This window comes from Electrona antarctica (assembly GCF_951216825.1).
Source record: "Electrona antarctica genome assembly, chromosome: 3".
Taxonomy (NCBI): domain Eukaryota; kingdom Metazoa; phylum Chordata; class Actinopteri; order Myctophiformes; family Myctophidae; genus Electrona; species Electrona antarctica.
In genome coordinates this window covers 33,974,679-33,997,542 of record NC_136808.1, presented here as the reverse complement: position 1 = coordinate 33,997,542, position 22,864 = coordinate 33,974,679, and the positions used below count along the sequence as shown (strand labels likewise).

General features: G+C 43.1%; 5 protein-coding genes across 5 annotated transcripts; all 5 read right to left on the bottom strand.

Moving 5' to 3' along the window:
• Window positions 1–6,474: 6,474 nt before the first annotated feature.
• On the bottom strand, window positions 6,475–7,101 carry LOC306919756 (high choriolytic enzyme 1-like; the record flags this gene model as incomplete). Its single annotated transcript, XM_079496308.1, has 1 exon — window positions 6,475–7,101. One exon carries the CDS (start codon window positions 7,099–7,101, stop codon window positions 6,475–6,477), a length of 627 nt encoding a protein of 208 aa, XP_079352434.1.
• Window positions 7,102–9,762: 2,661 nt separating this feature from the next.
• On the bottom strand, window positions 9,763–10,584 carry LOC306919755 (high choriolytic enzyme 1-like; the record flags this gene model as incomplete). Its single annotated transcript, XM_079496307.1, has 1 exon — window positions 9,763–10,584. One exon carries the CDS (start codon window positions 10,582–10,584, stop codon window positions 9,763–9,765), a length of 822 nt encoding a protein of 273 aa, XP_079352433.1.
• Window positions 10,585–13,329: 2,745 nt separating this feature from the next.
• Window positions 13,330–14,151, bottom strand: LOC306919754 (high choriolytic enzyme 1-like; the record flags this gene model as incomplete). The annotated part of the gene is made up of 1 exon (XM_079496306.1): window positions 13,330–14,151. The coding sequence occupies one exon, from the start codon at window positions 14,149–14,151 to the stop codon at window positions 13,330–13,332; it is 822 nt and encodes a 273-aa protein (XP_079352432.1).
• A 2,745-nt stretch (window positions 14,152–16,896) lies between these two features.
• Window positions 16,897–17,718, bottom strand: LOC306919753 (high choriolytic enzyme 1-like; the record flags this gene model as incomplete). Its single annotated transcript, XM_079496305.1, has 1 exon — window positions 16,897–17,718. One exon carries the CDS (start codon window positions 17,716–17,718, stop codon window positions 16,897–16,899), a length of 822 nt encoding a protein of 273 aa, XP_079352431.1.
• A 2,780-nt stretch (window positions 17,719–20,498) lies between these two features.
• LOC306919752 (high choriolytic enzyme 1-like) lies at window positions 20,499–21,320 on the bottom strand (the record flags this gene model as incomplete). The annotated part of the gene is made up of 1 exon (XM_079496304.1): window positions 20,499–21,320. The coding sequence occupies one exon, from the start codon at window positions 21,318–21,320 to the stop codon at window positions 20,499–20,501; it is 822 nt and encodes a 273-aa protein (XP_079352430.1).
• Window positions 21,321–22,864: the final 1,544 nt, after the last annotated feature.

The following is a 22,864-nucleotide window of genomic DNA, read 5'->3' as shown; positions in this document are numbered from 1 at the left end:
TCATCACCTGATCGGCAACACTGGAAGTCAAAACAACAATCCACTCCCTAGTGTTGTTTCTAGCAACCCCCCCCCCCCCCCTTAATTTTAATATTCAAATGAGCATAGGCCTACTACATACATATAGTATGTAACAAAGATAAGTGAGTAAAACACAACAAAATATACATACAATACCACAAATTGTTCAACTCTGGTGGGGATTGGGGAATATTCTGCTAGATCAATTTCCAACCTCAGTAATGAATGCAGAAGAGTTGTTAAATAATTGAGCTAAGAGGGATATGCAATGAAGATTCAAACCCACTCCCTGGTCTATGAAGACCACCAGCTGCTTGCAGGAATTCTAGACGTTAGAAAGCATTCCATAAAAATGAATCGGAGAGCATTCGATTTAACTTGACTTGTCTAACAAGTTGTAACACTTTGCAGTCAACCACGTTTTCCAAATGACACAAGAAGTGAGCATAAAAATACCACACGGACTAAAATGTGCCATCTTAAAAAAATAAAAAATAAATCAGCTGTAAAGCAAAAACAAGTGCAGATCCATGAACATTCAAGATGAATGTGCATTGACAGACAGAAGTTGATGGCCACAGCCACTCCATCTTGTCTACAGTCTGGCTGTTCATTATTTTACCTGCCGGTGATACAGCTGCAGCTCGACTCTATTATAACCACCTGGCATCATGTAGAAAACCAACCTTCTTTTCAGGATATTGAACTTGACACAGCCATGCAAGGTGTGGAACCATTAACCTTGAAAATGTAGCCTATAATGTAATGCTGAAGTGAAGTGCAATATGAGGAAAAGTCTTTTAGCTACTAAAGACGTCTTAAAAGACAAAATTGCGCATTGGCAAAATAATCAATTAGAGGTAAAACCTTGGCTGCACATGCACAAACATTGTTTGTCGTTGAATTGAATAGTTGATATCCTCTTCGGGGCAGCCTACCAATCATATTCCCACCAAATGTAGGCCTGTGTGTGCCTGTTCTCAAGTTATCTCGACAATGGGAGTATTCTGATAGGAATTGTATTCAATATTTCTTCATATTCAATAATAATAATGTTATACATTTTAATACCCAGCTGTGATTCAGACAAATGCAGTTCACTGTGCCATGTTGTAAGTGAGTGGAATGTACATGCCTCTGCTCTCTGATGTTAGCTTGAATCACAGTGTCACAATCATTTCATCACTCCCAGCCTCTGATGAAACCCGGGACTACAAAGGAAAGGTTTTAAAATTATAATGCTGCATATTAGCACCCGGTTGCTTGGATAACGTTTTCAGTGGGATACATTTTAATAAGGCACATCGCATAAATTTGCTCTCCCTGTGAATTTCCCCACATGAAGTAAGTAAGGAAGGAAGGAAAGGCTTTAGATCTATATGTACTAAGTGAGTAGACTGCAGACAAACTGCAAAATACGCTCCATTCTGCATGGGGCCTATGCTGCTCAACATCTGCAGTGCTCCCAACTGCTCAGCAGAACAGAATGTTACCATAACTAGTACTCTACGCAGATGACACACACTGATAATAATATACTGTGTAGTGTATAGAGACACCTAGTTTTCTATGTCAATAATAGTCCTTTTACAAAATCATGGCTGACGTAACCCGACTTCAACTTTAGGCTATAGATTATTTTCCAGCAATTAAGAAGGCAACTTTCTGCTGTCTCCAATTCTGTCTGTTTGTTTCAGCATAGCATATTACTACAATATAAGAAGTGTTGTCTTTTACATTCTCTGGTAAGACCAAAACATCAGTATTGATACAATCGATTATTTCCGCTGCAAAACGATACGATACAAACACAAACGATACGATATGTTGCTGATTATATATACTTTCGATTGTTGAAATTAAAATCGATATTGCGGTGCAGTTATTGTATCGTTCACCCCTAGTGATTATTTGTGCATACAAGCTTATCCCCTCAGGAATTCATTAAACGCTACATTCAGATTTCCTGGGAGTGAGAAGACATGGTAATTGATAACATTGTCCTGGTTCTTAGATTATGATGAGAGAGAACAAACAGGCTCAGCAACAGTACTGAATGATCAACAGTGTTAGAGCGTACTCTAGTGGCCATGCAGTGCAATGAAACAGAAAAGTCTTCAGTTCAACCCCCATTTGTTTTATCTGCTGATTGTTTGTATCTGACAAAGCACCCAGCATGTCATATGATATAGGCCTACTGTATTTGCTTAGGTCAAATCTGTGTTACATGTCCCTACTGTTACTCACTACTGAGTAACACTACTTTTTTATGTATGTGTATATATTTTTATTATCGGTTATTAGTATCGGTATCGGTCTTGAGAAGCAAGAATCGCTATCGGTATTGGTTTGAAAAAGATCAATATTGTGCATCCCTATATATTACCAATAAAATATATCTGTCCCTGGGGGCAATTTGGTTTATATACAGTCACAACAACAGAGTCATGTAGGGCCTACAGTACATGCACATACCCAATAAAAACAACAGATTTGCAGCTATACCACCTCTAGGGAGACTATAATATGCCTTAAGTTGGAAGCATATTATGGAACAAATAATATATCATTTATTTCGATTTATATTATCGTGATAATGATGGCGTCCATTTTCACGTTGCAACTTTTCAGGAATAGAAAGCCCACAGTTTATATTGGCTTGGATTCCCCATCGATGATGTCACTGGGGTTTCTGAAGACACAGACTGAGTAGGAAAAAGATTGTGCTATTTTGTGCTATTTTATCATGTACATTAGTGAGGATTAGTGAGTATAAAAATGTGTATATATATATATATATATATATATATATAGAAAGCCCACAGTTTCTATTGGCTTGGATTCCCCATCGATGATGTCACTGGGGTTTCTGAAGACACAGACTGAGTAGGAAAAAGATTGTGCTATTTTGTGATATTTTATCATGTACATTAGTGAGGATTAGCGAGTAAAAAAAGTATATATATATATATATATATATATATATAGAAAGCCCACAGTTTATATTGGCTTCATGGATTCCCCATTGATGATGTCACTGGGGTTTCTGAAGACACAGACTGAGTAGGAAAAAAGATTGTGCTATTTTGTGCTATTTTATCATGTACATTAGTGAGGATTAGTGAGTAAAAAAAGTAATTACCCAACCCACTAGAGTGTGTGATTCTACTCAAACTGTCATTGATCTCATTCTGTCCTCGGACAAATCCAGAATCTCCAAGAAAGGGGTTATTGTATGTGGGCTTAGTGATCATTTTATGATATTCTGTACCCGCAAAATACAAAAACTTAAGACCGGCTGCCACAAAACAGTCATATCAAGGGACCTCAAAACCTACTCTAGTGAGGTCTTTAACCAAGTATTGGAGAGTCTGGATTGGTCCGATGAGCTTAAAAGCACACTTGTCGAAGAAGCTTGGCTTGGCTTCAAAACCAAATATACATCAGTACTGAACAACATGGCTCCTTTGAGAACCACCAGGGGCAAAACCCGCTCGGAACCATGGATGAATTCGGACATACTGGCTGCAATGAAAGCCAGAGACAAAAAATGCTCTGAATTTCTAAAATGCAAGTCAAAGCTAGCCAAGCGCTTCGACAGTGTTCGCCAAGCTCGTTTGAACAACCTAAATACCCAACGAATCAAGCTAAGAAACAGTGTAACTGCCATGACCAAATCAGCTAAAAGTAACTTCATCAATGATAAAGCACAGGAAAACAAAAACAATCCTCGTGAGCTCTGGAAGCTACTAAACAATCAACTAGGCTGCGCTCAGAAACTAAAAACCAGGTTTTCAAACATAAACATCAAATCGGACAACACTCTCATCACTGACAACCTTGATGTGGCCAACTGCTTGAATATCTTCTTTACAAACATAGCAACAACTCTGGTTAACAAACTGCCCTCCCACTCTGGGCTCTTTGGTGTAGAGCACATTACAACCTTCTACAGAAACCTAGGTGTTTGTAAAGACGATTTTAAACTAGTTATGGTAACAACTGATGAGGTAATTAAGAAACGGAGTGCCCTCCAACCCCACAAGGCCACAGGCCATGACAATATTCCCTCCAAATTTCTCAGAGACTCAGCCATCTCTATAGCTCCAATCATCACCCACATAGTAAACCTCTCCATCAAACAGGGACAGGTCCCCCAAGATTTCAAACTGGCCAAAGTAACCCTCTTGCACAAGAAAGGGAGTAAATTAGACCCCGGCAACTACCGCCCTATTTCTATTCTTAGCTCCATCTCGAAAGTGATGGAAAAAATAGTCTATGAACAGGTTGAAAAGTATCTTGCCACTAATAAATTAATGTACGAGTTCCAATCTGGCTTCAGAACGTCCCACTCCACTGACACATGCCTTCTCTATTTGAGCGACCACATCAAACATGAGGTGGATGCTGGCAAATACTGCGGCATGGTCATGCTGGACCTCCAAAAGGCTTTTGACACCGTGAACCACTCCATACTGGTTAACAAGCTAAAGGCAATTGGTTTCGATAGCACATCAGTGAGCTGGATGCAATCCTACCTGGAGGGGAGAGAACAGATGGTGGAGGTGAATGGAACACTGTCACCCCCCTCCCAGTGAGCTGTGGTGTTCCACAAGGGAGCATACTAGGACCATTACTGTTCCTAATATATGTTAACGACATGACTTCAGCTTGTGACTGCAACTTGTTCCTGTTCGCAGATGTCTCGGCACTGCTAGTCTCGGACAGGAACAAACTGCAGGTGGAAAAGGCCCTCAGCTCTGAACTCGGTAGAATCTGCACCTGGCTCGCTGATAACAAACTATCTTTACACCTGGGAAAAACTGAATCCATTCTCTTTGGCTCTAATAGTAATCTCAGCAAGGCAAATGGCTTCTTGGTTAGAGTGGGTGACAATGTTATCACACGTAAAGATGAAATTACCTACCTAGGTTCCATCCTGGAGGCTAATCTTTCCGGTGATAAAATGGCCACCAACGTAATCAAAAAGGTCAACCATAGAACAAGATTCCTTTACAGGATCTCCTCACTGGTCAACAAAAACACCTTGAAGACCTTAACAGGAGCCCTTGTACAGGGTTTCTTTGACTATGCATGCACCTCCTGGTACCACAGCACCTCAAAGGCCCTTAAAACCAGGCTCCAGACTTCCCAAAACAAACTGGTCAGGCTCCTACTTGACCTCGCCCCCCGAACCCACCTCACCCCTGCCCACTTCGACAGGCTGGAATGGCTTAGGGTCGACGACAGAGTACAGCATCTTGCAATGGGTCTGGTCCACAAGATTCGATACACCACCAAGATACCCATGTACCTGTCTAGATACTTCCTTAATGTTAACGAAGTCCACACCCACAACACCAGAGGGAGTGCAACGAACCATGTACAACCCAGATTCGGCACAAACAAGGGACTAAATTCTTTTCGCTCCTATGCCACCAAAATGTGGAACGCCCTACCAACTGTCATTAAGACATGCGAATCCCTTGACTCCTTCAAAACCGCTCTCAAAGGGCACCTACGGACGGCTGCAATTCGAAACTGGCCCCTGTAAAATCGGAATCCCTCAAACACGAACGCAAGGACAACAAAGAGACGGTCGCGGCCACACAGCCAACTCAAGGTATGGCCACTGAGCCGACTTGGGGACCCAACGCAAGGACAACACAAGAGACGGTCACGGCCACACAGCCAACTCAAGGTACGGCCACGGAGCCGACTTGGGGACCCAACGCAGCTCCTCAAAGGAAAACAAACAAATTAACGGAGCTGAACGTGAATCCCCCCCACCGCCCACCCCTTTTTTCCCCTCACTGTATATGTTTCTTTTCCCTTTTTACCTCCTTTATGATGAATTCCTGTTCTGTCTATAGAAGTGTCTATTTGTACGTCTCTAAATGTTTTGATGATTTGAACATGGTGGACCCTATTGGAAACAAGTGTAATGCTTAATTGGGTCGTCCACTCACAGTTAACAGCCTTTGTATTGAGTTTGTGCTTGAAATGTACTGTAATTTTGCAAACTGTTAATAAATTCTTCAATCAATCAATCAAACACAGACTGAGTAGGAAAAAGATTGTGCTATTTTATCGTGTACATTAGTGAGGACCAATTATATGAAGATAGGTTGAAAAGTGGTGAAATGGTCCTTTAAGTAAAATTTTTAGGTATTTTAGGTACACACACACACACACACACACACACACACACACACACACACACACACACACACACAGTAGACTAAATGACCCGGCAAATACACTTTGTTAAGACTACTTTATTAATAACCATATATGCATTACATACAGGAACTTGTTCATTGTTGTCTTAATGGCTGCATTTATCATAATGACCACATCAACGCAGAAGGCTACAAGGTGGCGCGACCAGTGGTTCCCATACTACTGTAGATGGTTGTGTGGTTTCAATGTAATCATCCTCATTCCGTTATGTTACTGTGTCCATGGGCGTGCGTTGGCGCGATTGTTGCAGTTGTACAGTCTATTAATCTTCACGATATCGAGATAGGACATGCCCTGTCTCTGGCCGATCTGCACAGTGGAGTCTGGGATGGGGGTGATGCTGTCTTTGCCATATTGGATAGAGAAGGCCGTCCTACCATAGTGCATGATGGAGGAATAGTCATAGGGGGTGCCCAGGTTGTTAGTGCTCTGCCTGTAGAAGTTGTGGTATGTGCTGGGGTCGATGTTTTCCCAGTTGATACGGACGTACTGGTCACGGTCGCTTCTGGTCTGCTCGTGCTGGAAACCCAGGGCATGGATGAGCTCGTGCTGGATGATGCCGTGGTGCATGCAGCCCCTACGGTTGATAGACACCACCTGCTTGCCTCCGACTCTGCCCAGAGAAGAGTAGCAGCCGTCGTTGTTCTCAATGCTGATGTAGTCGTGTTGGTTCTGACGTAACTCAAAGCGGATGCAGGTGTTGTAGGTGAACCACTGCATGGCATATTGGACCCTTTTTATCTCCCATGCTTGATAGTCGGTGCTCATCGTGTAGGGGATTGTCACCAAGCCTCTAGCATCTTTGTTCCACCAGCAGTCGGAATACCAACAGTTCATGGCGTTTCTGGTTCTGGGAACAAGCAGGAGATGCTTTGCAGCTTGGTGACTGAGTCTACAGAGTCCGTAGCCTTTATACTGACCCTCATAGGTGTGTCTGCTGGAGGATTAAGGGTTGTGTCCAGACCCCTAAAGCCTAAACAAACTGAAGGTTTGTTCCTCAGACCACCCTGCTGTTTCAACAATTGTCTGTATTCCTCAGTCATTAAAATTACGTCAATAGAATAGGATGGGAAATATTAAAAAAAAAACATGGCTGGGTTCATGAAGATGATTATGATGATCATGATAGTCTGCTACACTGTGCTACTGCAGTATATCCATGGCACTTTTTGGTCAGAATTATAATTCAACTAATTTCAACTTCATTTCGTGTTAATAGTTTGGTGTATGTGGCGGTGGGAGGGGGAGCAGTTGTGCTGCCCTTTTGGTCTCTTCCTGGCTAAGCAGGGGAGTTTTTTACATTTTCCCGTGCCCATAGAGAACTACAGTATGTAGGCCTATTACAGCTAATTCAGTTTCTCTAAACCATGTAAGTGTAAGGCGCCAACCTGCTCATCATCTTGCTCAAAGACACTTCGACATGCAGCCACGAGTAGCATAGCATGGGATACCTTCCCACTGTATGTCGTTTAGGGAAACAGCATACAATGGCAGCACTAGAAAACTGCCCGCCCGCACGCGCGCACACGCGGCAGCGGTGTCCGAACGGTTTGCGGAGCGGACTTGATACCGGAAGGTCGCCAGTTCGAATCCCCGGACCGGCACGTTAAACCGCTGAAGTGCCCTTGAGCAAGGCATTGAACCCCAACCATGAAATGTTCTATGAGCAGGGCGTGGCTGTAAACAAGCATCTCGAGCTTAGTCCACTTACCCTGGGTAAACAAAGAACTTTGCTTTACTTTGCTTTCGCACGCACGCACGCACGCACGCACGCACGCACGCACGCACGCACGCGCGCGCGCACGCACGCACGCGTGCGCACACACACACACACACACACACACACACACACACACACACACACACACACACTTTGTGGAAGGTGTTTTATATTTACAGATGAGCTATTTACATACACAAAACACATTGCCAATTTGTTCAGACAACTCCCCATACATTTAACTACAGCGTTACAGCACCATTGCGAACTACTTCTCTAGCTGGGTCCCTGCATGTTGCTCTCTTCACTCAGAGCAAAAATGCATTTGATTGATTTATCTATTTGTACCACTGAGCGTCTATGGTTCCATTTGGAAACATTTTGTACACTCTGAGTGTACAAAAGGTCTGTGACCAAAAGCTTGCTATATAAAATATATATAAAATATATATATATATATATATATATATATATATATATATATATATATATAATATACAAACACATACGAAACCTCATAACTCCATTTTTGAGGTTTTTGATTTTAAATCAGTGCTATTGAACACCCTTTACGTCTGTGTGTTGTTTTCGGAAATATTGAACCAATGGAAGTAGTAAAAAGTGCTTTGGACAAAAGCTCCATTGGACCCTCAAAATGTCTGCTAAAGCAACTAACTCCACCACCTCTCCCCCTCTCATGGAAGTAATTGACAATATATAAAGTTACAACACCAACTTTGATGAGGCTGTATTGCTTTGTTTTAAAATATACGGTTTTCTTAATTTCCTGAAAAATGAACATTTTGGAGTTATGAGGTTCCCTCCCGACAGCATATATATATATATATATATATATATATATACTGTATGCACACATGAATGATATTTGCACACTTTGAGTGTGCAGAGAATGCCTGTTATTTAAGGCTGTAAAACTATTTAAAATAGTACTCAGATCAGCTTAGAAATGAATTAATCACCATTTATGTCCATTGTTTTTTTCTGTATAGTGTTGTGGAATGGAAAGATAAATGACAGAAGGGGGATACATTTAACATCGTGTATGTTTGATTCTTAATTAATAACAAATCTAGTGTGGTAGGATGGTGTATCTCTGTATCTCATGCACCCGTTGTCATGCTGTCATTTGAACCGCTGCTTATGTAAACAAGAGGTGACCGCGCTTTTGCGGTGGTGGCCCCACAGCTATGGAATAATCTTCCCTCCCACATTAGAGCTGCTCAATCCATCAAATCCATCCATTTTTAAGTCTCAACTAAAAACTCACCTTTTCTGACTTTTAATGTCATTTGATTTTAATGATTATGTATTATTTTTGTCTATGTCTGTTGTTTTCTAGTCTTTATCATGTACATTAGTGAGGACCAATTATATGAAGATAGGTTGAAAAGTGGTGAAGTGGTCCTTTAAGTAAAGTTTTTAGGTATTTTTACTTTACTGGAGTATTTCCAATACACACACACACACACACACACACACACACACACACACACACACACACACACACACACACACACACACACACACACACACTAGACTAAATGACCCGGCAAATACACTTTGTTAAGACTTGTTGTTAAGACTTTATTAATAACCATTCATTACATACAGGAACTTGTTCATATTGTTGTCTTAATGGCTCCATTTATCATAATGACCACATCAACGCAGAAGGCTACAAGGTGGCGCGACCAGTGGTTCCCATACTACTGTAGATGGTTGTGTGGTTTCAATGTAATCATCCTCATTCCGTTATGTTACTGTGTCCATGGGCGTGCGTTGGCGCGATTGTTGCAGTTGTACAGTCTATTAATCTTCACGATATCGAGATAGGACATGCCCTGTCTCTGGCCGATCTGCACAGTGGAGTCTGGGATGGGGGTGATGCTGTCTTTGCCATATAGGGTAGAGAAGGCCGTCCTACCATAGTGCATGATGGAGGAATAGTCATAGGGGGTGTCCAGGTTGTTAGTGCTCTGCCTGTAGAAGTTGTGGTATGTGCTGGGGTCGATGTTTTCCCAGTTGATACGGACGTACTGGTCACGGTCGCTTCTGGTCTGCTCGTGCTGGAAACCCAGGGCATGGATGAGCTCGTGCTGGATGATGCCGTGGTGCATGCAGCCCCTACGGTTGATAGACACCACCTGCTTGCCTCCGACTCTGCCCAGAGAAGAGTAGCAGCCGTCGTTGTTCTCAATGCTGATGTAGTCGTGTTGGTTCTGACGTAACTCAAAGCGGATGCAGGTGTTGTAGGTGAACCACTGCATGGCATATTGGACCCTTTTTATCTCCCATGCTTGATAGTCGGTGCTCATCGTGTAGGGGATTGTCACCAAGCCTCTAGCATCTTTGTTCCACCAGCAGTCGGAATACCAACAGTTCATGGCGTTTCTGGTTCTGGGAACAAGCAGGTCTCCCTCCAGCAGCATCTCATTGGAGCCATTGTTGGAGGACAGAATCATGGTGCTGATGTCCATCTGGTGGCCGTCCATTTGGACTTCTGATCCACCGTCTTCTTCCAGGATGGGTTGGGCCCAGGAGAGACCCAGCAGTAGCAGGAGGCTGAAAAAGAGCTTCATCTTCACGGCCTGTCTGGGGGCTCTTTAGTGTCTGATGTGACACCGTCTTAGTGTGCTGGAGATGCTTTGCAGCTTGGTGACTGAGTCTACAGAGTCCGTAGCCTTTATACTGACCCTCATAGGTGTGTCTGCTGGAGGATTAAGGGTTGTGTCCAGACCCCTAAAGCCTAAACAAACTGAAGGTTTGTTCCTCAGACCACCCTGCTGTTTCAACAATTGTCTGTATTCCTCAGTCATTAAAATTACGTCAATAGAATAGGATGGGAAATATTAAAAAAAAAACATGGCTGGGTTCATGAAGATGATTATGATGATCATGATAGTCTGCTACACTGTGCTACTGCAGTATATCCATGGCACTTTTTGGTCAGAATTATAATTCAACTAATTTCAACTTCATTTCGTGTTAATAGTTTGGTGTATGTGGCGGTGGGAGGGGGAGCAGTTGTCCTGCCCTTTTGGTCTCTTCCTGGCTAAGCAGGGGAGTTTTTTACATTTTCCCGTGCCCATAGAGAACTACAGTAGGCCTATTACAGCTAATTCAGTTTCTCTAAACCATGTAAGTGTAAGGCGCCAACCTGCTCATCATCTTGCTCAAAGACACTTCGACATGCAGCCACGAGTAGCATAGCATGGGATACCTTCCCACTGTATGTCGTTTAGGGAAACAGCATACAATGGCAGCACTAGAAAACTGCCCGCCCGCACGCGCGCACACGCGGCAGTGGTGTCCGAACGGTTTGCGGAGCGGTCTTGATACCGGAAGGTCGCCAGTTCGAATCCCCGGACCGGCACGTTAAACCGCTGAAGTGCCCTTGAGCAAGGCATTGAACCCCAACCATGAAATGTTCTATGAGCAGGGCGTGGCTGTAAACAAGCATCTCGAGCTTAGTCCACTTACCCTGGGTAAACAAAGAACTTTGCTTTACTTTGCTTTCGCACGCACGCACGCACGCACGCACGCACGCACGCACGCACGCACGCACGCACGCACGCACGCACGCACGCACGCACGCGCACACACACACACACACACACACACACACACACACACACACACACACACACACACACACACACACACACACACACACACACACACACTTTGTGGAAGGTGTTTTATATTTACAGATGAGCTATTTACATACACAAAACACATTGCCAATTTGTTCAGACAACTCCCCATACATTTAACTACAGCGTTACAGCACCATTGCGAACTACTTCTCTAGCTGGGTCCCTGCATGTTGCTCTCTTCACTCAGAGCAAAAATGCATTTGATTGATTTATCTATTTGTACCACTGAGCGTCTATGGTTCCATTTGGAAACATTTTGTACACTCTGAGTGTACAAAAGGTCTGTGACCAAAAGCTTGCTCTATAAAATATATATTAAAAAAAAAATATATATATATATATATATATATATATATAATATACAAACGCATACGAAACCTCATAACTCCATTTTTGAGGTTTTTGATTTTAAATCAGTGCTATTGAACACCCTTTACGTCTGTGTGTTGTTTTCGGAAATATTGAACCAATGGAAGTAGTAAAAAGTGCTTTGGACAAAAGCTCCATTGGACCCTCAAAATGTCTGCTAAAGCAACTAACTCCACCACCTCTCCCCCTCTCATGGAAGTAATTGACAATATATAAAGTTACAACACCAACTTTGATGAGGCTGTATTGCTTTGTTTTAAAATATACGGTTTTCTTAATTTCCTGAAAAATGAACATTTTGGAGTTATGAGGTTCCCTCCCGACAGCATATATATATATATATATATATATATATATATATATATATATATATATACTGTATGCACACATGAATGATATTTGCACACTTTGAGTGTGCAGAGAATGCCTGTTATTTAAGGCTGTAAAACTATTTAAAATAGTACTCAGATCAGCTTAGAAATGAATTAATCACCATTTATGTCCATTGTTTTTTTCTGTATAGTGTTGTGGAATGGAAAGATAAATGACAGAAGGTGGATACATTTAACATCGTGTATGTTTGATTCTTAATTAATAACAAATCTAGTGTGGTAGGATGGTGTATCTCTGTATCTCATGCACCCGTTGTCATGCTGTCATTTGAACCGCTGCTTATGTAAACAAGAGGTGACCGCGCTTTTGCGGTGGTGGCCCCACAGCTATGGAATAATCTTCCCTCCCACATTAGAGCTGCTCAATCCATCAAATCCATCCATTTTTAAGTCTCAACTAAAAACTCACCTTTTCTGACTTTTAATGTCATTTGATTTTAATGATTATGTATTCTTTTTGTCTATGTCTGTTGTTTTCTAGTCTTTATCATGTACATTAGTGAGGACCAATTATATGAAGATAGGTTGAAAAGTGGTGAAGTGGTCCTTTAAGTAAAGTTTTTAGGTATTTTTACTTTACTGGAGTATTTCCAATACATACACACACACACACACACACACACACACACACACACACACACACACACACACACACACACACACACACACACACACACACACACTAGACTAAATGACCCGGCAAATACACTTTGTTAAGACTTGTTGTTAAGACTTTATTAATAACCATTCATTACATACAGGAACTTGTTCATATTGTTGTCTTAATGGCTGCATTTATCATAATGACCACATCAACGCAGAAGGCTACAAGGTGGCGCGACCAGTGGTTCCCATACTACTGTAGATGGTTGTGTGGTTTCAATGTAATCATCCTCATTCCGTTATGTTACTGTGTCCATGGGCGTGCGTTGGCGCGATTGTTGCAGTTGTACAGTCTATTAATCTTCACGATATCGAGATAGGACATGCCCTGTCTCTGGCCGATCTGCACAGTGGAGTCTGGGATGGGGGTGATGCTGTCTTTGCCATATAGGGTAGAGAAGGCCGTCCTACCATAGTGCATGATGGAGGAATAGTCATAGGGGGTGCCCAGGTTGTTAGTGCTCTGCCTGTAGAAGTTGTGGTATGTGCTGGGGTCGATGTTTTCCCAGTTGATACGGACGTACTGGTCACGGTCGCTTCTGGTCTGCTCGTGCTGGAAACCCAGGGCATGGATGAGCTCGTGCTGGATGATGCCGTGGTGCATGCAGCCCCTACGGTTGATAGACACCACCTGCTTGCCTCCGACTCTGCCCAGAGAAGAGTAGCAGCCGTCGTTGTTCTCAATGCTGATGTAGTCGTGTTGGTTCTGACGTAACTCAAAGCGGATGCAGGTGTTGTAGGTGAACCACTGCATGGCATATTGGACCCTTTTTATCTCCCATGCTTGATAGTCGGTGCTCATCGTGTAGGGGATTGTCACCAAGCCTCTAGCATCTTTGTTCCACCAGCAGTCGGAATACCAACAGTTCATGGCGTTTCTGGTTCTGGGAACAAGCAGGTCTCCCTCCAGCAGCATCTCATTGGAGCCATTGTTGGAGGACAGAATCATGGTGCTGATGTCCATCTGGTGGCCGTCCATTTGGACTTCTGATCCACCGTCTTCTTCCAGGATGGGTTGGGCCCAGGAGAGACCCAGCAGTAGCAGGAGGCTGAAAAAGAGCTTCATCTTCACGGCCTGTCTGGGGGCTCTTTAGTGTCTGATGTGACACCGTCTTAGTGTGCTGGAGATGCTTTGCAGCTTGGTGACTGAGTCTACAGAGTCCGTAGCCTTTATACTGACCCTCATAGGTGTGTCTGCTGGAGGATTAAGGGTTGTGTCCAGACCCCTAAAGCCTAAACAAACTGAAGGTTTGTTCCTCAGACCACCCTGCTGTTTCAACAATTGTCTGTATTCCTCAGTCATTAAAATTACGTCAATAGAATAGGATGGGAAATATTAAAAAAAAAACATGGCTGGGTTCATGAAGATGATTATGATGATCATGATAGTCTGCTACACTGTGCTACTGCAGTATATCCATGGCACTTTTTGGTCAGAATTATAATTCAACTAATTTCAACTTCATTTCGTGTTAATAGTTTGGTGTATGTGGCGGTGGGAGGGGGAGCAGTTGTCCTGCCCTTTTGGTCTCTTCCTGGCTAAGCAGGGGAGTTTTTTACATTTTCCCGTGCCCATAGAGAACTACAGTAGGCCTATTACAGCTAATTCAGTTTCTCTAAACCATGTAAGTGTAAGGCGCCAACCTGCTCATCATCTTGCTCAAAGACACTTCGACATGCAGCCACGAGTAGCATAGCATGGGATACCTTCCCACTGTATGTCGTTTAGGGAAACAGCATACAATGGCAGCACTAGAAAACTGCCCGCCCGCACGCGCGCACACGCGGCAGTGGTGTCCGAACGGTTTGCGGAGCGGTCTTGATACCGGAAGGTCGCCAGTTCGAATCCCCGGACCGGCACGTTAAACCGCTGAAGTGCCCTTGAGCAAGGCATTGAACCCCAACCATGAAATGTTCTATGAGCAGGGCGTGGCTGTAAACAAGCATCTCGAGCTTAGTCCACTTACCCTGGGTAAACAAAGAACTTTGCTTTACTTTGCTTTCGCACGCACGCACGCACGCACGCACGCACGCACGCACGCACGCACGCACGCACGCACGCACGCACGCACGCACGCGCACACACACACACACACACACACACACACACACACACACACACACACACACACACACACACACACACACACACACACACACACACACACACACACTTTGTGGAAGGTGTTTTATATTTACAGATGAGCTATTTACATACACAAAACACATTGCCAATTTGTTCAGACAACTCCCCATACATTTAACTACAGCGTTACAGCACCATTGCGAACTACTTCTCTAGCTGGGTCCCTGCATGTTGCTCTCTTCACTCAGAGCAAAAATGCATTTGATTGATTTATCTATTTGTACCACTGAGCGTCTATGGTTCCATTTGGAAACATTTTGTACACTCTGAGTGTACAAAAGGTCTGTGACCAAAAGCTTGCTCTATAAAATATATATTAAAAAAAAAATATATATATATATATATATATATATATAATATACAAACGCATACGAAACCTCATAACTCCATTTTTGAGGTTTTTGATTTTAAATCAGTGCTATTGAACACCCTTTACGTCTGTGTGTTGTTTTCGGAAATATTGAACCAATGGAAGTAGTAAAAAGTGCTTTGGACAAAAGCTCCATTGGACCCTCAAAATGTCTGCTAAAGCAACTAACTCCACCACCTCTCCCCCTCTCATGGAAGTAATTGACAATATATAAAGTTACAACACCAACTTTGATGAGGCTGTATTGCTTTGTTTTAAAATATACGGTTTTCTTAATTTCCTGAAAAATGAACATTTTGGAGTTATGAGGTTCCCTCCCGACAGCATATATATATATATATATATATATATATATATATATACTGTATGCACACATGAATGATATTTGCACACTTTGAGTGTGCAGAGAATGCCTGTTATTTAAGGCTGTAAAACTATTTAAAATAGTACTCAGATCAGCTTAGAAATGAATTAATCACCATTTATGTCCATTGTTTTTTTCTGTATAGTGTTGTGGAATGGAAAGATAAATGACAGAAGGTGGATACATTTAACATCGTGTATGTTTGATTCTTAATTAATAACAAATCTAGTGTGGTAGGATGGTGTATCTCTGTATCTCATGCACCCGTTGTCATGCTGTCATTTGAACCGCTGCTTATGTAAACAAGAGGTGACCGCGCTTTTGCGGTGGTGGCCCCACAGCTATGGAATAATCTTCCCTCCCACATTAGAGCTGCTCAATCCATCAAATCCATCCATTTTTAAGTCTCAACTAAAAACTCACCTTTTCTGACTTTTAATGTCATTTGATTTTAATGATTATGTATTCTTTTTGTCTATGTCTGTTGTTTTCTAGTCTTTATCATGTACATTAGTGAGGACCAATTATATGAAGATAGGTTGAAAAGTGGTGAAGTGGTCCTTTAAGTAAAGTTTTTAGGTATTTTTACTTTACTGGAGTATTTCCAATACATACACACACACACACACACACACACACACACACACACACACACACACACACACACACACACACACACACACACACACACACACACACACACACACTAGACTAAATGACCCGGCAAATACACTTTGTTAAGACTTGTTGTTAAGACTTTATTAATAACCATTCATTACATACAGGAACTTGTTCATATTGTTGTCTTAATGGCTGCATTTATCATAATGACCACATCAACGCAGAAGGCTACAAGGTGGCGCGACCAGTGGTTCCCATACTACTGTAGATGGTTGTGTGGTTTCAATGTAATCATCCTCATTCCGTTATGTTACTGTGTCCATGGGCGTGCGTTGGCGCGATTGTTGCAGTTGTACAGTCTATTAATCTTCACGATATCGAGATAGGACATGCCCTGTCTCTGGCCGATCTGCACAGTGGAGTCTGGGATGGGGGTGATGCTGTCTTTGCCATATAGGGTAGAGAAGGCCGTCCTACCATAGTGCATGATGGAGGAATAGTCATAGGGGGTGCCCAGGTTGTTAGTGCTCTGCCTGTAGAAGTTGTGGTATGTGCTGGGGTCGATGTTTTCCCAGTTGATACGGACGTACTGGTCACGGTCGCTTCTGGTCTGCTCGTGCTGGAAACCCAGGGCATGGATGAGCTCGTGCTGGATGATGCCGTGGTGCATGCAGCCCCTACGGTTGATAGACACCACCTGCTTGCCTCCGACTCTGCCCAGAGAAGAGTAGCAGCCGTCGTTGTTCTCAATGCTGATGTAGTCGTGTTGGTTCTGACGTAACTCAAAGCGGATGCAGGTGTTGTAGGTGAACCACTGCATGGCATATTGGACCCTTTTTATCTCCCATGCTTGATAGTCGGTGCTCATCGTGTAGGGGATTGTCACCAAGCCTCTAGCATCTTTGTTCCACCAGCAGTCGGAATACCAACAGTTCATGGCGTTTCTGGTTCTGGGAACAAGCAGGTCTCCCTCCAGCAGCATCTCATTGGAGCCATTGTTGGAGGACAGAATCATGGTGCTGATGTCCATCTGGTGGCCGTCCATTTGGACTTCTGATCCACCGTCTTCTTCCAGGATGGGTTGGGCCCAGGAGAGACCCAGCAGTAGCAGGAGGCTGAAAAAGAGCTTCATCTTCACGGCCTGTCTGGGGGCTCTTTAGTGTCTGATGTGACACCGTCTTAGTGTGCTGGAGATGCTTTGCAGCTTGGTGACTGAGTCTACAGAGTCCGTAGCCTTTATACTGACCCTCATAGGTGTGTCTGCTGGAGGATTAAGGGTTGTGTCCAGACCCCTAAAGCCTAAACAAACTGAAGGTTTGTTCCTCAGACCACCCTGCTGTTTCAACAATTGTCTGTATTCCTCAGTCATTAAAATTACGTCAATAGAATAGGATGGGAAATATAAAAAAAAAAACATGGCTGGGTTCATGAAGATGATTATGATGATCATGATAGTCTGCTACACTGTGCTACTGCAGTATATCCATGGCACTTTTTGGTCAGAATTATAATTCAACTAATTTCAACTTCATTTCGTGTTAATAGTTTGGTGTATGTGGCGGTGGGAGGGGGAGCAGTTGTCCTGCCCTTTTGGTCTCTTCCTGGCTAAGCAGGGGAGTTTTTTACATTTTCCCGTGCCCATAGAGAACTACAGTATGTAGGCCTATTACAGCTAATTCAGTTTCTCTAAACCATGTAAGTGTAAGGCGCCAACCTGCTCATCATCTTGCTCAAAGACACTTCGACATGCAGCCACGAGTAGCATAGCATGGGATACCTTCCCACTGTATGTCGTTTAGGGAAACAGCATACAATGGCAGCACTAGAAAACTGCCCGCCCGCACGCGCGCACACGCGGCAGCGGTGTCCGAACGGTTTGCGGAGCGGTCTTGATACCGGAAGGTCGCCAGTTCGAATCCCCGGACCGGCACGTTAAACCGCTGAAGTGCCCTTGAGCAAGGCATTGAACCCCAACCATGAAATGTTCTATGAGCAGGGCGTGGCTGTAAACAAGCATCTCGAGCTTAGTCCACTTACCCTGGGTAAACAAAGAACTTTGCTTTACTTTGCTTTCGCACGCACGCACGCACGCACGCACGCACGCACGCACGCACGCACGCACGCACGCACGCGCACACACACACACACACACACACACACACACACACACACACACACACACACACACACACACACACACACACACACACACACACACACACACACACTTTGTGGAAGGTGTTTTATATTTACAGATGAGCTATTTACATACACAAAACACATTGCCAATTTGTTCAGACAACTCCCCATACATTTAACTACAGCGTTACAGCACCATTGCGAACTACTTCTCTAGCTGGGTCCCTGCATGTTGCTCTCTTCACTCAGAGCAAAAATGCATTTGATTGATTTATCTATTTGTACCACTGAGCGTCTATGGTTCCATTTGGAAACATTTTGTACACTCTGAGTGTACAAAAGGTCTGTGACCAAAAGCTTGCTATATAAAATATATATTAAAAAAAATATATATATATATATATATATATAATATACAAACGCATACGAAACCTCATAACTCCATTTTTGAGGTTTTTGATTTTAAATCAGTGCTATTGAACACCCTTTACGTCTGTGTGTTGTTTTCGGAAATATTGAACCAATGGAAGTAGTAAAAAGTGCTTTGGACAAAAGCTCCATTGGACCCTCAAAATGTCTGCTAAAGCAACTAACTCCACCACCTCTCCCCCTCTCATGGAAGTAATTGACAATATATAAAGTTACAACACCAACTTTGATGAGGCTGTATGCTTTGTTTTAAAATATACGGTTTTCTTAATTTCCTGAAAAATGAACATTTTGGAGTTATGAGGTTCCCTCCCGACAGCATATATATATATATATATATATATATATATATATATATATATATATATATATATATACTGTATGCACACATGAATGATATTTGCACACTTTGAGTGTGCAGAGAATGCCTGTTATTTAAGGCTGTAAAACTATTTAAAATAGTACTCAGATCAGCTTAGAAATGAATTAATCACCATTTATGTCCATTGTTTTTTTCTGTATAGTGTTGTGGAATGGAAAGATAAATGACAGAAGGTGGATACATTTAACATCGTGTATGTTTGATTCTTAATTAATAACAAATCTAGTGTGGTAGGATGGTGTATCTCTGTATCTCATGCACCCGTTGTCATGCTGTCATTTGAACCGCTGCTTATGTAAACAAGAGGTGACCGCGCTTTTGCGGTGGTGGCCCCACAGCTATGGAATAATCTTCCCTCCCACATTAGAGCTGCTCAATCCATCAAATCCATCCATTTTTAAGTCTCAACTAAAAACTCACCTTTTCTGACTTTTAATGTCATTTGATTTTAATGATTATGTATTATTTTTGTCTATGTCTGTTGTTTTCTAGTCTTTATCATGTACATTAGTGAGGACCAATTATATGAAGATAGGTTGAAAAGTGGTGAAGTGGTCCTTTAAGTAAAATTTTGAGGTATTTTTACTTTACTGGAGTATTTCCAATACACACACACACACACACACACACACACACACACACACACACACACACACACACACACACACACACACACACACACACACACACACACACACACACACACACACACACACACACACACACACACACACACACACGACTAAATGACCCGGCAAATACACTTTGTTAAGACTTGTTGTTAAGACTTTATTAATAACCATTCATTACATACAGGAACTTGTTCATATTGTTGTCTTAATGGCTGCATTTATCATAATGACCACATCAACGCAGAAGGCTACAAGGTGGCGCGACCAGTGGTTCCCATACTACTGTAGATGGTTGTGTGGTTTCAATGTAATCATCCTCATTCCGTTATGTTACTGTGTCCATGGGCGTGCGTTGGCGCGATTGTTGCAGTTGTACAGTCTATTAATCTTCACGATATCGAGATAGGACATGCCCTGTCTCTGGCCGATCTGCACAGTGGAGTCTGGGATGGGGGTGATGCTGTCTTTGCCATATAGGGTAGAGAAGGCCGTCCTACCATAGTGCATGATGGAGGAATAGTCATAGGGGGTGCCCAGGTTGTTAGTGCTCTGCCTGTAGAAGTTGTGGTATGTGCTGGGGTCGATGTTTTCCCAGTTGATACGGACGTACTGGTCACGGTCGCTTCTGGTCTGCTCGTGCTGGAAACCCAGGGCATGGATGAGCTCGTGCTGGATGATGCCGTGGTGCATGCAGCCCCTACGGTTGATAGACACCACCTGCTTGCCTCCGACTCTGCCCAGAGAAGAGTAGCAGCCGTCGTTGTTCTCAATGCTGATGTAGTCGTGTTGGTTCTGACGTAACTCAAAGCGGATGCAGGTGTTGTAGGTGAACCACTGCATGGCATATTGGACCCTTTTTATCTCCCATGCTTGATAGTCGGTGCTCATCGTGTAGGGGATTGTCACCAAGCCTCTAGCATCTTTGTTCCACCAGCAGTCGGAATACCAACAGTTCATGGCGTTTCTGGTTCTGGGAACAAGCAGGTCTCCCTCCAGCAGCATCTCATTGGAGCCATTGTTGGAGGACAGAATCATGGTGCTGATGTCCATCTGGTGGCCGTCCATTTGGACTTCTGATCCACCGTCTTCTTCCAGGATGGGTTGGGCCCAGGAGAGACCCAGCAGTAGCAGGAGGCTGAAAAAGAGCTTCATCTTCACGGCCTGTTTGGGGGCTCTTTAGTGTCTGATGTGACACCGTCTTAGTGTGCTGGAGATGCTTTGCAGCTTGGTGACTGAGTCTACAGAGTCCGTAGCCTTTATACTGACCCTCATAGGTGTGTCTGCTGGAGGATTAAGGGTTGTGTCCAGACCCCTAAAGCCTAAACAAACTGAAGGTTTGTTCCTCAGACCACCCTGCTGTTTCAACAATTGTCTGTATTCCTCAGTCATTAAAATTACGTCAATAGAATAGGATGGGAAATATTAAAAAAAAACATGGCTGGGTTCATGAAGATGATTATGATGATCATGATAGTCTGCTACACTGTGCTACTGCAGTATATCCATGGCACTTTTTGGTCAGAATTATAATTCAACTAATTTCAACTTCATTTCGTGTTAATAGTTTGGTGTATGTGGCGGTGGGAGGGGGAGCAGTTGTCCTGCCCTTTTGGTCTCTTCCTGGCTAAGCAGGGGAGTTTTTTACATTTTCCCGTGCCCATAGAGAACTACAGTATGTAGGCCTATTACAGCTAATTCAGTTTCTCTAAACCATGTAAGTGTAAGGCGCCAACCTGCTCATCATCTTGCTCAAAGACACTTCGACATGCAGCCACGAGTAGCATAGCATGGGATACCTTCCCACTGTATGTCGTTTAGGGAAACAGCATACAATGGCAGCACTAGAAAACTGCCCGCCCGCACGCGCGCACACGCGGCAGCGGTGTCCGAACGGTTTGCGGAGCGGTCTTGATACCGGAAGGTCGCCAGTTCGAATCCCCGGACCGGCACGTTAAACCGCTGAAGTGCCCTTGAGCAAGGCATTGAACCCCAACCATGAAATGTTCTATGAGCAGGGCGTGGCTGTAAACAAGCATCTCGAGCTTAGTCCACTTACCCTGGGTAAACAAAGAACTTTGCTTTACTTTGCTTTCGCACGCACGCACGCACGCACGCACGCACGCGCACACACACACACACACACACACACACACACACACACACACACACACACACACACACACACACACACACACACACACACACACACACACACACACACACTTTGTGGAAGGTGTTTTATATTTACAGATGAGCTATTTACATACACAAAACACATTGCCAATTTGTTCAGACAACTCCCCATACATTTAACTACAGCGTTACAGCACCATTGCGAACTACTTCTCTAGCTGGGTCCCTGCATGTTGCTCTCTTCACTCAGAGCAAAAATGCATTTGATTGATTTATCTATTTGTACCACTGAGCGTCTATGGTTCCATTTGGAAACATTTTGTACACTCTGAGTGTACAAAAGGTCTGTGACCAAAAGCTTGCTATATAAAATATATATTAAAAAAAAAATATATATATATATATATATATATATATATAATATACAAACGCATACGAAACCTCATAACTCCATTTTTGAGGTTTTTGATTTTAAATCAGTGCTATTGAACACCCTTTACGTCTGTGTGTTGTTTTCGGAAATATTGAACCAATGGAAGTAGTAAAAAGTGCTTTGGACAAAA